At 38.5% G+C, this 23364-nt stretch overlaps 1 protein-coding gene across 16 annotated transcripts in view; it reads right to left on the reverse strand.

Moving 5' to 3' along the window:
- dlg2 (discs, large homolog 2 (Drosophila)) overlaps window positions 1–23364 on the reverse strand; it is a 259732-nt gene that overhangs the window by 229658 nt on the left and 6710 nt on the right. For 15 of the 16 annotated variants that reach the window (XM_066699432.1, XM_066699445.1, XM_066699448.1 and 12 more), the window contains one exon: window positions 296–438. In XM_066699432.1, coding sequence (XP_066555529.1) covers window positions 296–438 — 143 coding nt within the window. Of the gene's footprint in view, window positions 1–295; window positions 439–5494; window positions 5634–23364 lie in introns of those variants that run through there. The other variant, XM_066699435.1, reaches the window with a different exon arrangement.

A 23364-nucleotide genomic window follows, 5' to 3' on the forward strand; every position in this document is an offset into this window, starting at 1 on the left:
CAAATCAACAAGAACTGTCTTTACCAGGGGGACCATGGCAGATTTTACATTGTGTGGCATGTATATCTTAAACTTTTACAGCAAAACAGAAAATCTTTAATTCCACAATAGTCTTCAAAAAATAAAAGTACTGTGGCAACAAGCCTAATACATTAATTCTATAGTACATCAATAATTGTGGAACACACTACTGTGGACACACATCCCAGTGACCAACTGACCCAAGGCCAAAGCAACATGCCATATGAGATAGTAAGTAGACACTGGAAAACTCCTCCAGTTATCTCCCCCTCACCTCGGGGCCGCTGTGCAGCTGCAGAGTCACCGCAGGAGAGTTGGTTTGCTCCCACTTGTCCGCCACATGATTGACTTCCTCGATCTTCTGCTCACAACTCTTGTGAGTGTTAAGCAGTGTAACTTCATAGAATTCCTGGATATCTACAGAAAGAAAGATAGAAAAAATTAAGAAGGATATTAATTTTAATTCTAAATACCTTACAACTGTATAGCAGATTTTAGAAAACGACACCCCAGCTCATTGCTCATTGCTCATTCCTCTGTGCCCCCCACCTTAGTATCAAATAAATACATGAGAGTCTAGGGCATTTTGGATTCTTCTTCTATAGCACATCTCTCTGAAACAGCATTTGTATGTCAAATAACTGTGCCCTGAGACAAAAGGAACTGCTAACTATGGAAGGTCATTTTGATTAACTAAAAATGTATACTTCACTAGTATAGCATTGAAACCCAGCCACCCAAAAGAATAATTAATGCACTTCTGCAATAAATATTCAGAAACAGTTCTGCTTAGAAGCTTAAGCTTGTGTAATACCAATAACCAATACAAAAAGCCTCAGGTTCTAACTTCCTTGTCCTACATTGAAAACACAAACACACACACACACACACACACACACACACACACACATATAAATACATTGTAAGACAAAGAACCTCAAAGTCTCAATGAGACTCACTGTTCTTTTCTGCTTTAATCATCAATTCATTATAAAAAAAATAAAACAGAATTACTGAACGCCTACATATCCTGACAGATTTGTGTAGTACGGCAGTTATATCGACTTGAGACAACTGTGACACCCCAGGCCAAAATTAAATCTCATTCAGTTTTAAAGAAGAGCTCTAGAACTGCACAGTATTAAAATAAATTCAGCAAACAAATTGATTTAGGGTGCATGAGTGATTGAGTATTTTACAGTGCAGATATTGCTTATATGCTTATATGCAGAGACAACTGCATCTGGCAAAAAGTGACCCCATTAGATAATTAAACACTTTTTCCCCCAATATATTCTATTAATGTTCAGAAAGCCATTTTTGATGTCAGTTAATTCAGGGTCTGTTTATTAAATTCATTCCAAAGTTTAGCAGCTGTAACCATAGGTATGTATAATGAGTTGTGTTGTGCAGTAGCCGTCACTACTATCAGATCTGGCCGGTGAATTAAAGAGCTGAGCTTGGAGGTGTGGGTTGTGGGTGGCATTGTATTACGGTGAGTGCTGTGGGCTAAGCATTTACGTGGGAACAGTCAGCCTACATCGGACTGTGTTCCAGTTGTAATCAGAAAAATTAGATTTTTTTTTTTTCTGTTTCCATATTTAACATTGTGTGGGGCTGCTGCTATTTTCTGTGCACCGTGATGGCCACAGGTCAGACAAAGCAAAAGAAGGAGTATAACATTAAAGCACCAGAGCAGGATTCGTGCTCAACTTCCTAGCATCCCTATGAACCTGTAATGCAAAAGCTTAAAGACGTGGATGAAACAGCAAATGGCAGCGTTCTGAAAAATAATGTGAGGCCACTTGAGATGTTTGACTGAAAAGCTTCTGTAATTACTTCTCATTGTTTACGTCCTTAAATCAGGTGCAGTTGAAGTCAAGATGTCACCTTTTGTTTGTGCAGTGGCTGTGCCCTTGAGGCTGCTGTCTGTCTGACGTCTGGTGCTTCCACCAGCTGCAAATGATGCAAGATTGACGCTGGTCTTGAGGAGAGATGCCTGCACAAATAGTAGCCAACATCTTGAAGTCTAAGCATATAGTTTTGGAATGTGGCCAAACTGCCTGCTCTTTATAAAAATGTGTAGTTTCCTTAAGCTACCATAACACATTTTCAAACATGCTAACATTATAATAATTAAGTCGGGTGAATTCTACCCATAGGACATTAATGTCACTAAATGCAATGATCCTCAAGCACATTGTGAAAACATCCATCTTGTGAAGTTGTCAAGTAATTATTAACCTGGTCTTGTGCGAGTTGCACATGTGTAATGGAGCTCATAGTGTGTATGAGCTTGTTACAGTGACGCAACCCCTGTGTGAAATCAGCATAGTGATAAACCTCCCGCTTGTGGGAGAGCTGGTCTTTTGGCGTAGCGGTTTATCGCTCTGCTAGGTGGTGTGGAGCTCAGATAGCCCCAATGGTGCACAGTTTGAATCCCGAGTGGGAAGCTCCAACCTGCACACACTACACAGGCCTAAACAGGAGTCATTTTTCGATGCTTAAGTGTCCAACTGGCAATGAATTCAAACAATCCTGAAACTCCAAAGAGCACTGTGCATGCTAGCAATGGGAACCAACGTGCCTCGAATCACAAATGTATCTGGTCTCCTCTCTAAACACAGACTCTCCCTTCACTGAGCAGACACCGCAGTGCCAAAAAAAGTCTCCCAAAAATGTAATAGTACTGGCTGCCAATAGATTCCTCTGTGCATCAAAGAAAAATATAAAATAGATTTACATGACAATTTGCACTAGTTAGCATGAGCTTTCAAATTTGTAAAGTATACCCTGCAATGTTGATACCTTTGAATAAAGTGAATCTGATCCTTTGTTTAAATCACAAATATGTCAAATGTTATTAGTATATAACAGTTTCAACATTATAGATGCATACCTTACAAGGGTGTGAAAATGACTGCAAGTAATGCATTTGTACAAATTATAATGACGGACATTTTCAGATCAATTTCATTGATCAGTGTATGAGGTTTGTGTTACACATTCAATGTATATGTGGCTTTATGAAAAATATACTGTTGTGACTGCAGGATGGGATTTCAGGTTAAAGACCTAAATATTGAATGATGTAGGCTAGTTGTTTTCCAATATTTTACTATGATATTTAATAGAGATGCCTTCTATATGCTATCATATTACACTACATTTTACTAAACAATGCAATTTCGAAGACCCTTTCATATATGTAATATAATTATCAAGGACCACTTAAGCCAAACAAGTAAATGTAAATAACTTAATAGTATCAAATAAATACGGTTTGCTTTAAGTAAAACATTTATTTCAAAGAGGTATTAATATATCATAAATCCACAATTGTATAATTCCTGTAGACATAAGAAGTATTTAGCTGCTAACTTGTATCCCTGACAACTCATACATTTCATCTGCCATATACCAACTGCTGGTTCACCACAGGTTGAAAAGCAGAAATGCTGTAGCCTAGATCTGCAACAATCTGGAGGTAATGTCGGATGAAAATGCTGAAAGTTGAGCTGAAATATAAATAACATTTAAAATTAAGGCATATGCTAGAATATTCACTGAAAAAACACCAAATCAGGAAACATACTGTACTGGATTGCACAAGGTATGAAGGTCCAAAGGTCTGGAAAGGCAACCTGTAACTGCCCCAGCCAGCTCCTGCAGGCAACTGCCAGCTGCCCAGAGACCCATTTGATGGACACAGCAAGGTGCCAGCTCACTGTGTGATGTATGGCTGTGTTCCTCATTAGTTTGGACTGGGGCTATTGGGTTTCATGAAGACCACCACAACTACTATCTATATCAGTGTGGATCATTGTGTATGGAAAGATACTGATATAAAACAGTTACCAGTATTGGGAGACAAACAGACCAAGATCAAGATTCAATTGCCATTACGCTACATTAATCCCTAAAAATATGTATCTTTCAGTTCCTCCGGGTAGGGGCTTAGAGGGATTTCACTTATTACTCAAGGGATGTACAAGAAGGACCAATAATGTCAAATGTGTATCTGTAAGGACAACAGTTAAATTCTTACTTTTTCATGTATAACAAGCTCAGAGATGGTCAGAGTTGTTGTTAATTTTTTTAACAAAATTAAGCTCATACTTGCCCAAGGTACTGTGTACCCACCTCCTTATACTGCATTTTAACCAGAAAAGAAATAAACGATTATATTTCATAAAAAAAGATGGAAAGCAATTTATTCAAACTATGTAACAATCGATACCAAATCAATCACATAAGCTATTTTTTCACATGCAATGTTAACACTGTTCACGACGGGTTCCAAACTGTCGTCCTGTCAGTGAAATTTCTGTGAGATAAAACTAGCATAAACTAATTTAGAGGCCAGCAAAGGGTATAACACAATCTAAACTGCCGCATTGCCAATAACAACTGGAGTTTCTGCTTCTGCAATGAGCCTCTGCCAGATTTAAAGCTTTACATTCATTAATCTTTTGATGAGAAAGTTCTTGTTTTACTTTTTTTGCAGAGGCTTCCAGTACCTCAATGGTTGCACTTGGCACACACTCAAAACAGAACTGTAGCTGTGCCATATAGCACTAACCCATAATGTACTGAGATGTTAAAGGAATACGCTTACTAAATAATTATAGTAACCAAACAACAAGTACACAACAATTCAATATTAATTGTAAAGAGTAAACATGGGATTTGGATTAACACACTTCAAACCTTACAGCAGTATTTTGTAATTTCAAACCAGAATTTACTACAATCACTGAGAGGCAACAATATAACTCAAAACTTGATCAAACACAGAGACAATTCAGGCCATACAATTACTGATGATGAGCTGGATTCTGGTCAGCAATTAGCCTGCGATATTTAGGAAAGCTTAAACTTAAGCTTTTTGTTTCATGAATGAAAAGACTATAAAAACTGGAAACCTCGAAAACAAATCAAAGAGTGCCAGCAAAGCTAGGAAGCCCTTCTCCATAATAAAGAAAATAACTTTTGATACAACACCAGAAAGTTTACAAACAACTGTTCTGAGATTCATTAAAATAATCAGTCCTCATTTAAATGGACGCTCAGCTTATTTGACCAATTCTGTAATGAAAACAAATATGGAAGTGCGGGAATTACTCTTCCCTTCAATTGAATTAAAATGAAAAATCTTAACTTCTCAAGAGGTACAAACTTCAAATCTCTTCCATTTATTCATATCTAACTCCTTATAAGGAAAAGCAAAGACAAGAACTAATATAAATCACTTAAATGTATGCAAATCCTCTGACACATTAGGCTTTCGGGCACAATAGTTTTGAAAAACTGAAATCAGAGCCCTCACGACAGCCACACACAACCCTGGCTCATTCCTTGCCATGGCTCCTCAACTTTTCAACAGTCATACATTACACCTTGCTCTACAATCTGCAGTTGCTCAAGATGGTAACACGTGTTGTCAAAGGAAAAATTAGACTGTAACACTTACAATGCAGCAAAACTTCACGGGTCTCCATGGAAATGTCCCGTACAGGCTGTTCCTTGAAGTAAAGTAGAATACGAGTGCCAGATGCCTGCGCTACTACCATCTGAACACGCAGCCTAATCCCCAGGGCAGCCTCCTGTTCTCTCCAACTCAAACAATGACCTTCAACCCTGGGCAGCATTCACACATAACAGCTGATTTCTAATTCAGTTCTGTGCTTAGCAATGGGCTTAGTACTGTACTACCAAATCCAACCCCCTCCCCTCCCCTCCACCCAGAGTTAAACACTGCAGCCAAGATGTAAACAGAGTCGGTTTTCATAAACTGTTTGAATTTAAAGTACAAGTAACAAAAATTCTCCCGTGCTCTTCAAGGTCATATAAGCAACAGGGCATGTTCGTGTTGGGGTTTCGCTCAGTGCAACCGAGAAAGTTACCCTGCTACTACTGGCAGTAAGGGAGACAGTAATGTGGGGGTAATACATACTACTCATCTGAGAATTAAGGGCAAGAGTGAACTGCGAAGGCCATTGCTGCATTGTCACTTTAAGAGTTACAGATCACTGTGGAATTTCTGCACACAATTCAGTGAACTTCCTCAGAGCATTTTGTTAGACAACGAAGACCAGTAGATCACGGTTTCTGATAACTGCGAACAATGTTTAGGGGCTATGCAGTCAGGAATGGTACTTATTCAAACATGTATTTTTATTTAATTGAACCACTACACCATATGTTAGAACGGACAATTTGGTACACAAAAAAAACAATGTATATAGTTGTTCCTTCTCAGTTTTAGTTTTCAAAATCGTCTAAATGCTCACTATTACTCTGAGAAGACACTTTGGTTTGAGGTGCATTTTCCTCAGTTAAAGAAGAGGCTTAAATTAGCAAAACCAATATAGACATTCAACAAGTCCTATTAACTAGCCAATCAGAGGAGACTTGGAAACCAAGGATAACTACTTTGGTCCCACCTTTTAGAATAGCATAAAGGACCATTATTTTCTTTGTTTGATTTGCATTTGTTTTTATTTAAATATTACATAATCGTCAGCCTATATCGATCCGCTGCTGGATGATGGCCTCCCCAAGATGTTCCCACTTGCTTCTATCTACAGCTTCCGTTTTCCATGTCACACATGCAAAGATTATGATTTAATCGTCCCATCTTTTATGTGGTCATCTTCTAGGTCTTTTTTCATCTTTTGGTATCCATACATAGAGTGAGGGAAAAAAGTATTTGATCCCCTATCAATCAGCAAGATTTCTGGCTCCCAGGTGTCTTTTATACAGGTAACGAGCTGAGATTAGGAGCACTCTCTTAAAGGGAGTGCTCCTAATCTCAGGTCGTTACCTGTATAAAAGACACCTGTCCACAGAAGCAATCAATCAATCAATCAGATTCCAAACTCTCCACCATGGCCAAGACCAAAGAGCTGTCCAAGGATGTCAGGGACAAGATTGTAGACCTACACAAGGCTGGAATGGGCTACAAGACCATCACCAAGCAGCTTGGTGAGAAGGTGACAACAGTTGGTGCGATTATTCGCAAATGGAAGAAACACAAAATAACTGTCAGTCTCCCTCGGTCTGGGGCTCCATGCAAGATCTCACTTCGTGGAGTTTCAATGATCATGACAACGGTGAGGAATCAGCCCAGAACTACACGGGAGGATCTTGTTAATGATCTCAAGGTAGCTGGGACCATAGTCACCAAGAAAACAATTGGGAACACACTACGCCATGAAGGACTGAAATCCTGCAGCGCCTGCAAGGTCCACCTGCTCAAGAAAGCACATGTACAGGCTCGTCTGAAGTTTGCCAATGAACATCTGAATGATTCAGAGGAGAACTGGGTGGAAGTGTTGTGGTCAGATGAGACCAAAATCGAGCTCTTTGGCACCAACTCAACTCGCCGTGTTTGGAGGAGGAGGAATGACCCCAAGAACACCATCCCCACCGTCAAACATGGAGGTGGAAACATTATGCTTTGGGGGTGTTTTTCTGCTAAGGGGACAGGACAACTGCACCGCATCAAAGGGACGATGGACGGGGCCATGTACCGTCAAATCTTGGGTGAGAACCTCCTTCCCTCAGCCAGGGCATTGAAAATGGGTCGTGGATGGGTATTCCAGCATGACAATGACCCAAAACACACAGCCAAGGCAACAAAGGAGTGGCTCAAGAAGAAGCACATTAAGGTCCTGGAGTGGCCTAGCCAGTCTCCAGACCTTAATCCCATAGAAAATCTGTGGAGGGAGCTGAAGGTTCGAGTTGCCAAACGTCAGCCTCGAAACCTTAATGACTTGGAGAGGATCTGCAAAGAGGAGTGGGACAAAATCCCTCCTGAGATGTGTGCAAACCTGGTGGCCAACTACAAGAAACGTCTGACCTCTGCGATTGCCAACAAGGGTTTTGCCATCAAGTACTAAGTTGAAGGGGTCAAATACTTATTTCCCTCATTAACATGCAAATGAATTCATAACTTGTTTGAATAGGAAAGATGGAAAAACACAGTAGAAATCTCAATTGTAATCTTTAAAGCCCAAGTTTGACAGTTTTGGTTGTTTTTGTGTTTCGGAATTACATTTCTAGTGCATGGAACAAAGTTAGAATAATCCCTACATATTTGTGATACATTGGAAACAATTCTCATTTCTGGATGGATCTAATGTGGGAACAGTGCCATTTCACAGCCTCATAGTTTGGGCACACACTGTCTCAGTGCCTGCTGTTACAGACCTTTCTAGGATCTCTGGTTCTGAACAAGGAGCTGAAAACCAGGCAACACGTCCATGGGTCTGAATTCCGGAAGCTCAAACAGGACTGTGAGGCAAATGAATAGTCTGTGTCACAGGGCAGAAATAGTTTCCAAGCTGTTGCTTAGTTGGATATAGGTACAAGCCTCTAAACTTTCATGTCATTTTCACATCACTAGGGATCCAAATTACAAAAAGAAAAACAAAAAAACCTATAACAAATGTTTCAAATGATTGAGTAATCAGAAATATATTATTGAGAACTAGAATAAGGACACTTCTGAAAAATACTGATTGTTGTTGAGTTGATTTTCAAAGTCAGGGGGTTGAATTACCCAATTGTACCTCCTCATCTAAAACAAACAACAATAACAAAACAAAAAAAGTATATGATTATTTTTTTAATTCGGGTTATTATCCTTCCTTTTTCAAAATATGGAGTTCTGTGTTTAACCTGCAAAATATGGAAAAGTAAACAAATGACACAGGAATCCGAAAACAAACTATAAAACTGAGACGCGAGTAATGATACTTATTAAAAACACCAAAAAGCTAGAAGTACAACCAGAAATTTGACTTATTGACAAGGTTAATAAGCGTTAACATGCTAACATATTGCTACATATCCATCTATTTAAACAGGATTGATTGGTTATTAATAGAATTATTGAGAAAAACACAAGTGGTCCAGCTGGGGGAACAGGTGCAGCCGTGCAGACGGAGGCAGCTGCAGTGAAGATGAAATGTGGTAAGTAGCGTGATCTCATCAGATTAACAGCACAGAGGAGTTGGGGAATCTGACAGGGGTGGAGCAGTGATACTGGACTCATGGAAGCCTCTGGCATTCCCACGAAACATTCGGCTGCTGCTGCTGCTGCTGCGGATGACTGTTCCTGCTCTAGTGGTGCAGTCACTCTTGCCACAAGACATAAAATACCAGGTCTGAAGGACTCTTATAAACCAAGCCACTCTCCTAGAGAATGCTGTCAACTGCAGTAAGAAACGCGATATACAACAAGGCTGCACAGTGCAGTCCCTACTGGGTATTGATAAATGAATGGCTTCCGTACAATTAAAAGGTTGTCAGGGTTTAACATCTGCTGTAGAAAATGGTTGGACCTGTAAAATGTGGTGTAAATTAGTCAATCAGTGTAAATTAAGATTTACTCCACTGGGCTTCTCCAATGCGGTGCATGAATGGAGACAGTGAGCACGCATTCAAAGTGATGCATGGATTACAGATAGAGATGAAAGCCCTAACCCATGCTGTGTATATAGATGGAAAGATAAATGGATAGATAGGTGGACAGATAGATGGATGGGCTAGGAAGCTGCTTGCTCAAATTAAGAAAATCAGATGAGGTCTGCTTTCCATTATTTTAATAATCTGAGCACACATTCCCAGATATCACCATAACTAAGCCACACCATTTATTTACACTAGTATTGCTGCTTATAAAAACAGAAATGGCATTGAACAGCTCGCACTAGGAATCACCTGGAGGAGAGTTGTTATTGATGGAGGGAATCACAATATCGGTTTGCTTAATAGTTCCACAAGATATATCCACAATACTGATGTAACTTGCCTAAAATAATATTTTAAATAATTGAATGTGACAGTCCAGTGTGGGGTAGTTAGGCTCTAGATGAAATCCATCAATCAATTTTGGTAGCTGCAGTATACAGTGCCACAGGTAGTTGGGTTTTATTTGCCGTGATAGATTTGTAGAAGCCTTCAAACCAATCCCCTCTCCTTAAAAGGTGAGTAAACTAATTTATTGCATGTTCTCCAAGGTCATATGTATAAGACACTGCTGCCCATCTCCTACCTAACATCAATTCTCTGTTTTTTGGTTCTGTGGCATTGAGTTGTCTGCTGCCCAGAAATGCTACATTTGAGCTCAGAAGGAATTTAATTCAACTTGTGTATACTAAAGTGCTTTGGAAATCATTAGCTGTGCAGATAAGTGCTACCCATGAACTATATTGCTGTGGCACACTGTACAGCAACACATGATGATATTAAACCTAAGTTGCACATCCAATGTTTTCCTATTTGTAATACCATGTCCTTTATTACAGAAAAACTAAATTAATGGCCAATTTCTTATAACATTTATTTGGCTTTTCTTTTCTATATTGAACTGGATGTTAATATGGTCCTAAGCCATGTTCCATTTCACAAAAATCTTTTAACTCAGAAAATCTAACTTTTCTGAATGTAAAACTTAAGTAACAAATGGGTAAATTACCGATTAGATATATGAATAGTCTGCGAGCTGTTTTGAATGATTTAGGCAGTATTAATTCAGTTTCTATTAAGTATTTAATGTCCCACTGATCCCATAAATCCTATGGGCAGGGATACTGTCACCATGTGACCAAGCTCATCAAATTCCAATCTGGCTTATAAAACCAATTCTGTCCCGATGTGACTTCCAATGGCCATCTGGTTTTGTAAATGCGTTGCTTTTTGGTAATCTCTACAGGTTTAAAGTGCATAGATCTCCATGCCTAGATGGACACTGCTTTTCTGTTTACCTATATGAAGAATTGTGGTTGACCCATGACTACCCTGAGGTTACTTATTACTGATTTAGCTCCATCTATTCAACCACCTCAACCATATGCATGTTTAGCTTATCATCTGATAGCATTAGTGGTTCTCTGTTCAAAGTCGGTTTCTGACTTTTAAAACTAGGACACATACTGTATCCAACAAAAAAGTAAAAATTTGCTTTTGGTATTTGAATGTGTAAGTTTAAGAATAAGAAGTTTAATAAATATATACATTAAAAAAAATGACAGAAATGTAATATATTGAAATAACAGCCATTGCCATGATAACAGTCTGAAATATCCATTGAATATATTGTTAAATATAAAAGGTTGTTTTGTTTATTAAATCAAAATCAAATTTAAATTGTAAATTCTCATACAGAAATTCCATAGACATGGACTGATAACATCATCCTAAATGCAGGAAATCACATTCAGCTCCTGCAAGCCATATCAGCTTCAACACAGACTAAAACCAGTTCTGACTGACTATGTCTGTTCCCGCCTATGCTTAGCCCATTTGGCTCCAAGCCCACAAGATGCACAGGAATAGAATAAAAGGCTTCAAATCAGAAGCTCCCAAACTTGCAATCATTAGCACTTATATCATACCCTGCAGAAATCAATCGTTTATAAAAAAAAAAAAAAAAAGACTTGGTCACTGTAGGGTTTCTCTCCTTACTGCTGCACTAAATCAATTCTCACTTTTGCACCTGCAGCATTTTACATTTACAGAACTCTGCACATTACAACATTACATGGCTTTTGATTTATGTTGGCCTCTAATGTTAAACTTAATTACTTTTTAAATGCATACAGTGTTTTTGGGTTGTTGATTTTTTTTGTGGGCCTTGCCTATGAAACATATGCAACACATATTAAGTGGGTATTGTAAAGCATTGCTGTTGTTTTGTTTTGATTGCACAATGGACTGAGATACTCTGCCTGTAAGTGCTGTAACACAGGAGACTGAAGTGCATATAGGATCGTAATGAACTTCCAGAGCTGCAAACCAATCTCTTGAAGTTGCACTAAGGTGCAGTTTAGCAAATCGTTACAAGGCAATTGACCCTTCTCATTCCACTGAGCAAGACGACAACAATACAGCAGAAACAAGCACAGCACACAATCACTGCTTGGTATAACAACCTGCTGAGAGCATAACATCTTACACGTCATGTAAAGTACGGTTTGGGCACCATACTCCACTGGAAAGCCAACAACAAGTCATCCTGTATCTCTGCTGAGCACAGGGCTGTCCCCTGTTTTTCACCACTTCACCAGCTCTCAAATCGAGACTAACAGCCATAAATATACCTATGTGAAATTATAGATCTCTTACCTAACCTAACCATAATAGTGCACCACAGGCATATCAAAGGGAAGGAAAAAATGTAGTTATAAATGCTGGTCTAGAGATTTACTTGACATCTACTTGAAACCTCTAAAGTTCTGTGTGTGTTTGCATTCTCTCTGTAATGGTAGTGTATTTAAGGTGACACAAGGCGTTTATTAACATTATACAACTTTTGATACAAAATAAAAATAAAACAAATATAATGATAATGGCAGTTTATAAAACTTCTCACAGCCTCTCAACTCAGAAAATGCCAAGGTGGAACCACAGGGACTCACTTGAGAGAAAAATAAAACAGAAAAGGTGCCATTGCGTGCCATATGTACCTAGCGAAGCCTTCCATCTTTGTGTGGCAGCTTGAATAAATAACTGATAACAGCATGCACATGGCTCTTTGTAGTTTGTTTGATTTGCATTTTGTTTTCAAGATCTCACACACATACATAAGTGAACAGATGTGTATAATCAAACTACTTATATAGGTAAATGGGGACAGAGAAGCAAAATACATTGAAAATATATGGATAGCCAACATCTGCTTTCAGATTCGAATGCTTAATCAGATTGTGTGTATCCGGATTTGCAAATTACGTGATGAATTAGCCAAGTCTTTAGGCAGCTATGATTTATGCATTAGACTAGATGGTGTGGTTACGTTTGGCATTGATGGGTGGAATTCACAGGGTGCCCTTACTGTTGTCTGATGCACTCAGAAGCATCACTGTTGCTATGTAATACGAGTATGAGACTCATTACGTTTTGTTTTCTTCAATTAATAGGTATAGTCTTTCTGCTCTGACCAGAACTGACAAGAGGATTCTCATGACATTTTGTCTTCCTTTTTTCTAAGCCATCACTTTGCTTTAAGGTATGCAACAGCAGCTGTTTGCATGCAGATTTACAAATTTTGTTTCCATGGGAACCAGGCTACGAATCTGGGGAGACTTGCATATACACACACACACAACACACCGACAGCGTATCGGATGCTTTTCCACAATTACGTAATGGGTGGGTGGTGTGGGTTACAGTGCGTGGGGTTCATCCCTGTAATCTTTCTTCCTCTCTAAAGGATGCTCACTTTTATTTTTTCATCTTCTCTCTCTCTCTTCTCCTTTCTGAGCTTGAGTCCTCCCCCACAATGACATAGGTGCCTGTTAATTGGTAAGCTTCCAGAGCGATTAGTACAACGTTATTCGGAAAGACAATATTTCCAAATCAGGTGTTACAACCACACTCTCTCCGCAGCTCCAAATAAGAAAAGAGATTGCAAATGAAGAGTTCCGGATTGCCTTCATGACAGTGATGCATCTCACCGGACTGATACATCAGTGAGGTCCACGGCTTCATACATCCTTCTGCATTATTTATTTATAGGCTACATGATTTACACTTATTCTTTCCTACACTGCAGTTCGATCAAGAAAACTCAATCATTACTACATTCCTCTGGACATCAGGCTGTAACATCTCCCTAATAAAGACTGAAACCCCAAATCCCCGCTTTCAGCCGCCTGGGTTTTAATCAACAGCAGAGGAATAGCTTAAAGGGTGAGAAGCAAATCTATGTACTCTTTTGTTCTGGATATGTCACCCAGTGGAAGACATGTGTGCAGTCTACACTATGACAGTTCAGGACTGTTAATACTACCAAGAGAGCAGAACCAGCATACCTCAGACTGCACTTGATATTCTGTGACAAAGAGCCCTCAGCAATTGCAATTTCAATGTCATGATTACCAGCAACCTGCTTAGAGTGTGGCTCAGAGACCTGGAGATTATTCAGCCCCGATATCATCCATGTAAGCACTGAGAGCGAGAATTAAGATGGGGATAGTTTTTATCTTATTTTTGGTGATGAATACTATCAATAAACCAATTTTCAATGCACAGAAGCAATGCAGTGGCCCTTTTGTCACTCGCAGTTTAAATATTGGTTGGGTTCAAAAAGTCAAGTCAATATCAGTGTTTGCTCTTATTGCATTTGTATGTTAAGAGCAAGATGGGAAAAAATACATTTCTGGACCGCAATCCTACCAATCCGATTCCATATATTTTTTGCAGGGTACCTATTCGTCTCCATGATTGCGTTTACAAGTTCATGCTCGTCTATGTTTTTTTTTTTTTTTTTTTTAATTTCTACCAGGCAGATACAAAACAACTGAGCAACACACAAACTGCCTTCCCGCTTTTGCATTAACCTGTGCAGCTTGATTTCACACATGAATGAGCACAACAAACAGGAAAGTCATTTATGTGCCTCTCCATAACTGCAACAACCCACGGTTGGCCTCAAAGTGAAAGGCAAACAGTGATTTTCCCATCGGAAACCCAGTAAAGTGCAGAACATTTGTTTTATTCCTCGCACACTTCCAATATATCAAGCAGGTGCCTCCTTGCCAATCAATGCAATGCCTGACCCCTTCTGCTGCTTTAAATGCAAACATAACCAGAAAGCAGAGGGATCAAAAACCAAGAGTATTTGAAGTGATGGATAAACACCCAGCTGCACTGGTGTGCCGGCCCCAAACCTCCGATTTCACGGCTCATTGGAACTATGCAAGCTGTTACGTGGTTCTAGAGCGAGAACAAAGCACCTCTGTGGTATCAGTTAAACACCAGTTTATCTCCCTTAGCAGAACAAGAGGTTCTTTTGCCAATCAAAATATATCCACCAAAAGATGAGGTCATCAGAATGTATAAACCATCACTAATGTTATCAAAACTAAAGAAAAACAGCAAGATGCCTTTCTGTGATACTGAACTAAGGTGCACATTATTGGAAATAACAGTGATCTAGACCTACATTAAAGCCATGCTTTAACATTTTCTCACTTAATTGTTTCATCCGTTTTTCTTACCATTTAAAATCATACACTGCTGTGAAGTTACATTCTTTGCTACATTTTCATATAAGGACCGAAGAAGAATCTCAAGAATTCCAGAAGTATCTGGCATGAAGAGCAATGAAGAGCACCACACTCTTTGGAATAAATTAGCATCAAAGCACTCGTCTTCTGCTGTAACCTGGTACAGTACATCTGCACAACATGCACAGAAAGAAGACATGCAGTGCCATCTGAAGAATTAGCTTATTCTGCAACATATAACTGTTACACTTGTATGTTTCATGTATGTGTAGAGTCAGTTGAACCACAAACAGGAAATATGAACTTGACTGCAAACAGCTCCGAATTTGCCAAAATTAATTCCAAACGTTAAATAAAAAAATATATTGAAGAACAACTCCACACAATGTATGCACCATGAGTATTATTCATCATTTGGTTGACTATTTATCTGCTGCTGCATGAAGGCCTCCACAATTGTTTCCCACTTGTTTCAAATTTCACATCAAATTATCAAATTTTCAATGATCAGTCATGTGTAGGTCTGAAGCACTCTGTGTGCCAATATTATTAGCCAAATCCTAATCTGATTTTTACAGTTTTAGTTTGCTTTTGTCTTCCAAGTAATTAGGTTATTATACCTGTATGCTTACATACTTCCAGTTAATTATTTTGCCTTTGAGTTTGTCAGACCTGTACTGGCTCAGTGACACTGGGCCATTCCTCCAACTGTATGCTTCAGTTTCCATGGAAACACCCATGTGCTTTTATCTTCAGCTTCTGAAGATTAACATTTTTTCTGGTTTACATATAAGACAATTTCAGAAACTATGAGATTAAACAGCCTAGGTTATACATATAAATATGGGACAATAAAACAAAAATAACAGTGTTCAGACCGGTGATGTTAAATCCATGAAAAAACACATGGTGTAGACTGGGGTATACCAGCTGAGAAAATGGTTTCCCACTCAAGCTGCCTGCCTAGTTTGGAGTGTGCTGTATGTAAATTCTCTGTTCATAAAATGTACTGTAGCTGGAGGACATGCTGTCATGCTAAGAACGATAATGATAATTGTCAGACATACAATATGCTGAACCTAGAAATCCTGCCCACCAAATTAACGTCTGCACTCTGTGTCACTGTCCTTGTTCGCTGCAGATAAAATATTCGGACCAGACGCCTCTTCAGCACTTACTTCCTTTGTTTAATGTAATGCTTCAAATTCACACTGTTTATCAACCCTACAACATTGATTTATTTATCAAATCAAACCATACACTGATGTACAAGAGGAAGTCAGTATTTCTTCTAGCTGTAAGTTCATATCCCTTACTAGTGTGATTTAACCTGTAAAGTAGAAGTTCACATATAACCCAATTTGTAATCTGTATGTGATAGTTAAAGCCCACCCCACCAAACTTAAGAAGAAAATAATACTAAACAAACGTATTTGCCCAATATATGATTAAATAACCCCAACATTAAAAATGACATATCACACCATGTATACAACCATATCAATATACAAAAAACATTATACACCTTACAGAAAAGGCTGGAAATCGGTATATAGCATTGTCAAGAACAGGAACACATACTATGTATTAAAGCTGCTCAAAATGACAAAAACAGATTGGAGAAAATATTTGGTTCATTTATAATCACAGTGATGTTTTTATCTATGAGCAGAACTATACAATAAAAATCCTTTGTCTACTCCATTTAATCAGATTACAAACATGGATACAGATGTCGCAGGCCTCCTCTCTCAAAAACATTTGGCATAAGGTTGAGTCACAGACGTCACAATTTCCAGAGGAACACATGACAGCCACAGAGAGGGATAAAAGCAATGGCATAGATTTTTCTTAAATGGTGGAGTAAACACTAATGAATTTACAAATAATAGTACCATACGGTCACCATAGACCAAAAAATCAATTCCATTGATTGCATGTTTAAGGTCAGTGAAAATCTATGGTCGTAACATGAGCAACATATAGAAATGTGCAGGTTTGTCTAAAAATCTAAAAACCACACCCACAAATATAAGAATTTTCAGATCTTCTGTTATTATGACCTTGTTCACACTAGCACATTTCTCTTAATTGTACTATGTACAATAAGGTAGAAAAAATGTTACTACAAGCATGTTAACAGCAATGTAACCACAAGATGTCACCCTTTACAAATTCTACAAATTACCATGCAGCATTAAACAAATCCTCCAGGCCAACGGTTCCGGTTCCTTCTACCACAGCGGGAGTGATCCCATTATGGCAGTTATTATTTGTGAATAACAATTTCCTCTCAGAGATTTGAGCCGTGCTTCACAAACTTAAAGCCTAAATCACACGTGCTTAACCTAACATTTTGTGCAGCACACAACAACTCCGCCCACCCTACAATAAACAATAAAATGAAACATAATTACAGTGAAAAACCGAGCTTGGAAGGATTTATTTATTATGTTATGGGTTTTGTTTCTCGTGTGTGTCCCGTTTACATTCTGTGGCACACCTAACAAATAAAAACAGGTTTCAAGTGGAGCAGCTAACCAACCGATATGATGCAAAATTACAGTCCACAGCGAACATTCATTAAGGTTAGGATTGCTTTTCTAATGCAATGCACAAATGTAAAATGAATCTCATGTAGATTTGCATAGGCCTAGCTTGAAATTTTGGTGTTGACAAGAGTTGGGGTTCATGATCTTGCATGGCCGTGAAATGGGGCAGGGAAACCAATTCATGCAATTTCATGGGTTACACTGAAAACTTTCACCTATCTACAATAAAATGCTGTATCACAGTTCAGCACAATGATTGTAAACATGATTTAGGTGGTAGACTTCATAATTCCCATATCAGGAACATTAGGATGGTTAAAACAAATATTATCAATAAAGAAAATCAAATTATACATATTTGACCAATCTAATAATATTGTATTCCTGTATGACATGAGGATTTTGATGATTAAGTTTAACCTGATATAACACAATAATGCGGCTTACTCTGTGGTACACCCATCATTATTTTTTTGAGGATGTTATTCAATGAGAAGTTTACTGTTTTTTATTATTTTGTTTTCCTCATGTCTGACTTTGCAGAGATATCTTGGCACACCTGTTCATACCTGCAGAAACACCAATGTGCCATGGCACTATAGGAGGGAAACAGTCATTTAGAAGAGTATTTTGCTGTACCGTTGAAATGAAGAGCTAAGTTAACTGTAGACAGCATGTCCTCCAGATTTAGATATTAATTAACAAATTTCCAAACTCCAAATTAATAAAAAAATAATCAACCCTACCACTCTCTGCATTGCAGTACTTGCATGAAATTTCAAAGTAAGAACAAAATGTGATTTTCAAGAATACTTTTTCATAATAATGATTTCCATAATAATAACATTGTTAACAATACAATTGGTTATAGCTGTGCTGAAGTTAAAATAAATACATACTATTGAAAATCAAAAATTAATAATGTAGTAATTTTCCTTTGTTACCATATATTTTGCACACCTACTTGTAAATAACCGAGTATGAAAAAAATAAAAATGTTCTTGCTGAGCTTCAGAGTTAAGCTATCCCATTTCAGGGACACCCTTCCCAGGGGAATGAGGATTTAATTACTGTAATAAAACTCTCCCTCAGGAAGGAATCTCCTTGAAACAAGAGAGCTTTGAAAAGCCTCCTCTGTTAATGAAGAGACTGCTCAACTTTGTCGATCTGACAGTGACAGAGAGAGTGATGTTCTCTTATGAAACAAATGGGTAAATGGCCATTTGGGCTGTGATGGAAATACTGACACACCACACATCAAAAGACATTTAGATGAACACTGATATAATAAAACGCACACTGGATAACATAAGTAACAACTTTAATGCTTCTCATATAAACTGGAATAGAGAAACTCAAACTGAGGATTTCAATGCATCTTTCTCATTTGTACGGTGGCTTGTTGAGGAGATGGAAAAAAAAAAAGAGTCCTTCTGGTTATGTCGTGATCAGGACATAAATTACCTCCCGTTAACTTGTGATCACGACATAATGGCCCGTTATGTCGTGATCATGAGATAACGTTATCTCTCGCTATTAGAGAAAACGGAAGTGATGTCATTTTCATGAGACAACGCTGAGACTGGGGTAGTGATGTGTCAACACATTCGGTTTTATTCTCAACAAGGCTAATGCAGACAAACTATTATGCCATTCAATAATTGAAGGACTACACATCAAAGGAGTGGCCACCCCATAACTGGCGACACAGGGGCTTTAAATAATGTATTAAATTATTCAATTAAACATCTAACTGCACTGGATGCATGAACATGTTTATGATTATTATGATTGTAGTTTGGATAGTTTTTAGGAGTTGTGTCAAGAAAATTAAAACAAAAGCCTGGCGCATTCAGTTTGCTCTAAGACCAGTGCGCCATGGTCCAGACCACTCAGTTGCCGTGGTCAGGACCTCAGACACACATTCAGACAACGGGCAATTTTGAGTGACCAATTAACCTGAACTGCATGTCTTTGGACTGGGTGGAAATGGACTGAAACCAGAATACACTTAGAAAAGACAAGCGAGATACGGAGAGAATAAGCAAACTTCACAGAAGTTCATTGCATTACGCAAATTTCAGTCCAGTGGGTAGCATATACATTAACAAAGAAGTTGTGTTGTAATGAAGCTCGCTACAGTTTCAGGATCACTTCTATGTTTGCGTCTGTAAAGTCTAAGTCTGCAATTATTGCAAGGCATAAAAAAATGTCTGTCTGCATTAGCCTTGTTGAAAATAAAACCAAATGTGTTGACACATCACTACCCCAGTCTCAGCGTTGTCTCATGAAAATGACATCACTTCCGTTTTCTCTAATAGCGAGAGATAGCGTTATCTCATGATCACGAGTTAACGGGAGGTAATTTATGTCGTGATCACGAGATAACCACAGGGGCTATTTTTTTTTTTTCCATGTCTTCATCGAGCCACCGTACATTTGGATTAAGAGAGTAAAAGCAGAAATTAATCTTCATTCCATTTCACAAAACACAATGACACTGTCTGCTTGCTTATACAAAATAATGTTTATGAAAATTCTTCATCAAGTAGGTTTGATCCTACAATTATTGCTATAACTTTTGCTGACTATAATCTAGCAAGATTGTACACCCATAACATTATGACCACTGACAGGTGAAGTGAATAACACTGATAATGTCGTTATCATGGCACCTGTCAGTGTGTGGGATATATTAGGCAGCAAGTAAACATTTTGTCCTCAAAGTTGATAGAAGCAGGAAAAATGGGCAAGTGTAAGGATCTGAGGGACTTTGACAAGGGCCAAATTGTGATGGCTAGACAACTGGGTCAGAGCATCTCCAAAACTGCAGCTCTTGTGGGGTGTTCCCGGTCTGCAGTTGTCAGTACCTATCAAAAGTGGTCCAAGGAAGGAAAAGCAGTGAACCGGTGACGGTCTTGGGCGGCCAAGGCTCACTGATGCACGTGGGGAGCGAAGGCTGGCCCGTGTGGCCCGATCCAACAGACGAGCTACTGTAGCTCAAATTGCTGAAAAAGTGAATGATGGTTCTGATAGAAAGGTGTCAGAACACACATTGCATCGCAGTTTGTTGCGTATGGGGCTGCGTAGCCACAGACCAGTCAGGGTGCCCATGCTGACCCCTGTCCACTGCTGAAAGCGCCTACAATGGGCACGTGAGCATCAGAACTGGATCACGGAGCAATGGAAGAAGGTGGCCTGGTCTGATGAATCATGAGTTCGAGGTGTTGACTTGGCCTCCAAATTCCCCAGATCTCAATTCAATCGAGCATCTGTGGGATGTGCTGGACAAACAAGTCCGCTCCATGGAGGCCCCACCTCGCAACTTACAGGACTTACAGGATTTACTGCTAACGGCTTGGTGCCAGATACCACAGCACACCTTCAGAGGTCTAGTGGAGTCCATGCCTCGACGGGTCAGGGCTGTTTTGGCGGCAAAAGGGGAACCTACACAATATTAGGCAGGTGGTCATAATGTTATGGCTGATCGATATATATATATTTAAATCCTGTTTTATACACATGCAAGCATTTTGGGCCTTTTATAATACATTACATTTAGCCAATTTTCAGCCTTCCCCTAAAAATTCTTCCAGTTTCCTGATATGTAGTAAATACGTAGGCCTAAGGGATATCCAGAGCAGAGTGTGCACTGATTTAGATGTGCCCCTAAAAGATGTGTTAAAATGTACTGTAACTATAATTAAGTCTGCAGGTGAAAGAACGATTGTCTTATGACAGTGTAATATGTTGTAGACCTACTACAAGCGAACTCTGACAGTCTCAAAGAGACACACACTGGTTAAAGATGGTTTCATCAGACGTTTAGCTTACAATGATTTTCAACCAAATTTGCCATTTGTACCAAGATGCCACTGCGACATCAATCGCTTGAAGCTTTATGATGCTGACGTTTTCCAAGTCTGTCTTCCATAATATGGATTACCTACTGCGGGAACAATCCCGGCATTCATTCTTCAAGGGTTAAATAGATGAAAAGCGTTCCCACTCTATAATGATGGGTTTTATGAGAGTGTGTGCTCCTGAGAGATTAGTTTTTACCTAATGCTGATAAGATGATTACGTCTATTTCAGGAAGCCTTAGTTCCAGGGCAGAGTAAAAATTGTGTTTTATTAAAAATAGTATTAAAAAAAATCTTCCCTATGTGCTTCCTATACATTAGAATGGAAAGCTACGCTACTTTTTCCAGTGTGAAAGCACTTTACTCAATGAAATAGCATGTCAAACCAATCATTCCAAAAACAGGAACATGAATAGAAGGCAGATTTTTTGCATCAGGTGTAATATAAGATGAAAACTATTCCACTAACAGAATCAGTCTCACCTGTGTCTTTTCTACCCAAAATGTTTTGTAAAGTCTATAAATGAGTTTTAAAAAGCTAACTATGCCAGCTGTGCCATTACATATATGTGATACTGATAAACAGGTTTTAGAAGTAGCTGTGGTATGTACCAAGAACAAAACTTATAATTGGCTAAAAAATGTGTTCTTCAACATTTTACTATTCAAGGCTTCACTGTACTATTTCAAAAAGTATTATTCAAGACAAAAACAATATAACGGCACCCGAAAATTGACTCACTGAACCATACATCCTGCCGCTGTGATGCTAGGTAAAATAAAACAGTGTGCGCGTAGTTTACACCACTCATTTTTATTGAAATATGAAAGGACCGACTGCATAATCCCCTGGCAGGAAGTCTACATTGCTCTTCTGGTTCTTTTCTGGGTTTTTCTGTAATACGTTTCTTGCTCCTATATGCAAGTCGATACATTAACAGTATTAAAACGCATCCTCCAAATGCTGCAGGAGAAACAAACTGGCTAATATCTTCATACAATTACATGTAAATCAGGGTCACCAGAACATAGAAGCTGAAATATCATCAGTATTAGATGTGCTGCTTTCTCTCTAATGGAATTAATCTTTATTAAAAGAGCGTGCAGTAAAGATTAGAAATGTAATCTACCAATTAATATATTTTATAAAAGGCTAGTGACTAAGCCTGACAATGTATTAATATATAACAACGTGCATCATGGCATGTCAGAACCCAATGTGTCCGATAATCTTTATGATTCCAGGGTCTTCATAAAACACCATGGCTTTACGAGTGCTTGATGTTTTGCTGTAAGTTAAATTATTTTTGAGCAGCAGTCAAAATGGAGGCCACAAAAATCATAAATGCAAACAAGAGAGGACTCAACTGGATTTCACACATGAGAAAGGATTTGACAGAGGCAGATATACTTACAGAACACAAAAAGATGTCTAAAGTGATAGAGGCTCCTATTGGTGAAATTTCCATCCTCTGATCTGAACTGTATGTAAAGTGACAGAGGACCAAGGTCAAATGACCAGGATGACAGGACTTGTTAGCAGAGCAAGGATTCAGAAGCAACGTCGCTCAGCTCCCATTTCTTGGCAAATTGTGTGTAGTTATGTCCCAATTCCAATTTCATAATAAGAAATACAAAAGCATTCACCCAATGAAAAGTTACATGCAGCTACCTTTGGAGTGTGTCCATGAACTCAAGTACCAAGTATGAAAAGGTAATAGGTTTGAATATCTGCACATTTCATTTTTATTTTAAACAGCAGGTCTATTTATGTTGTTCAATTCAGCTACAAGGCTGTTCTACAATGAATGTCATGTTGAACATAAAAACTAACACTAAACATCGACAGCTTTAAGGTAATTATTAGCATTTTTAATCTTTGCGATAAAGCATGTTAAAACAGTAAGT

Source organism: Amia ocellicauda, chromosome 3, assembly GCF_036373705.1.
Source record: "Amia ocellicauda isolate fAmiCal2 chromosome 3, fAmiCal2.hap1, whole genome shotgun sequence".
Lineage (NCBI taxonomy): Eukaryota > Metazoa > Chordata > Actinopteri > Amiiformes > Amiidae > Amia > Amia ocellicauda.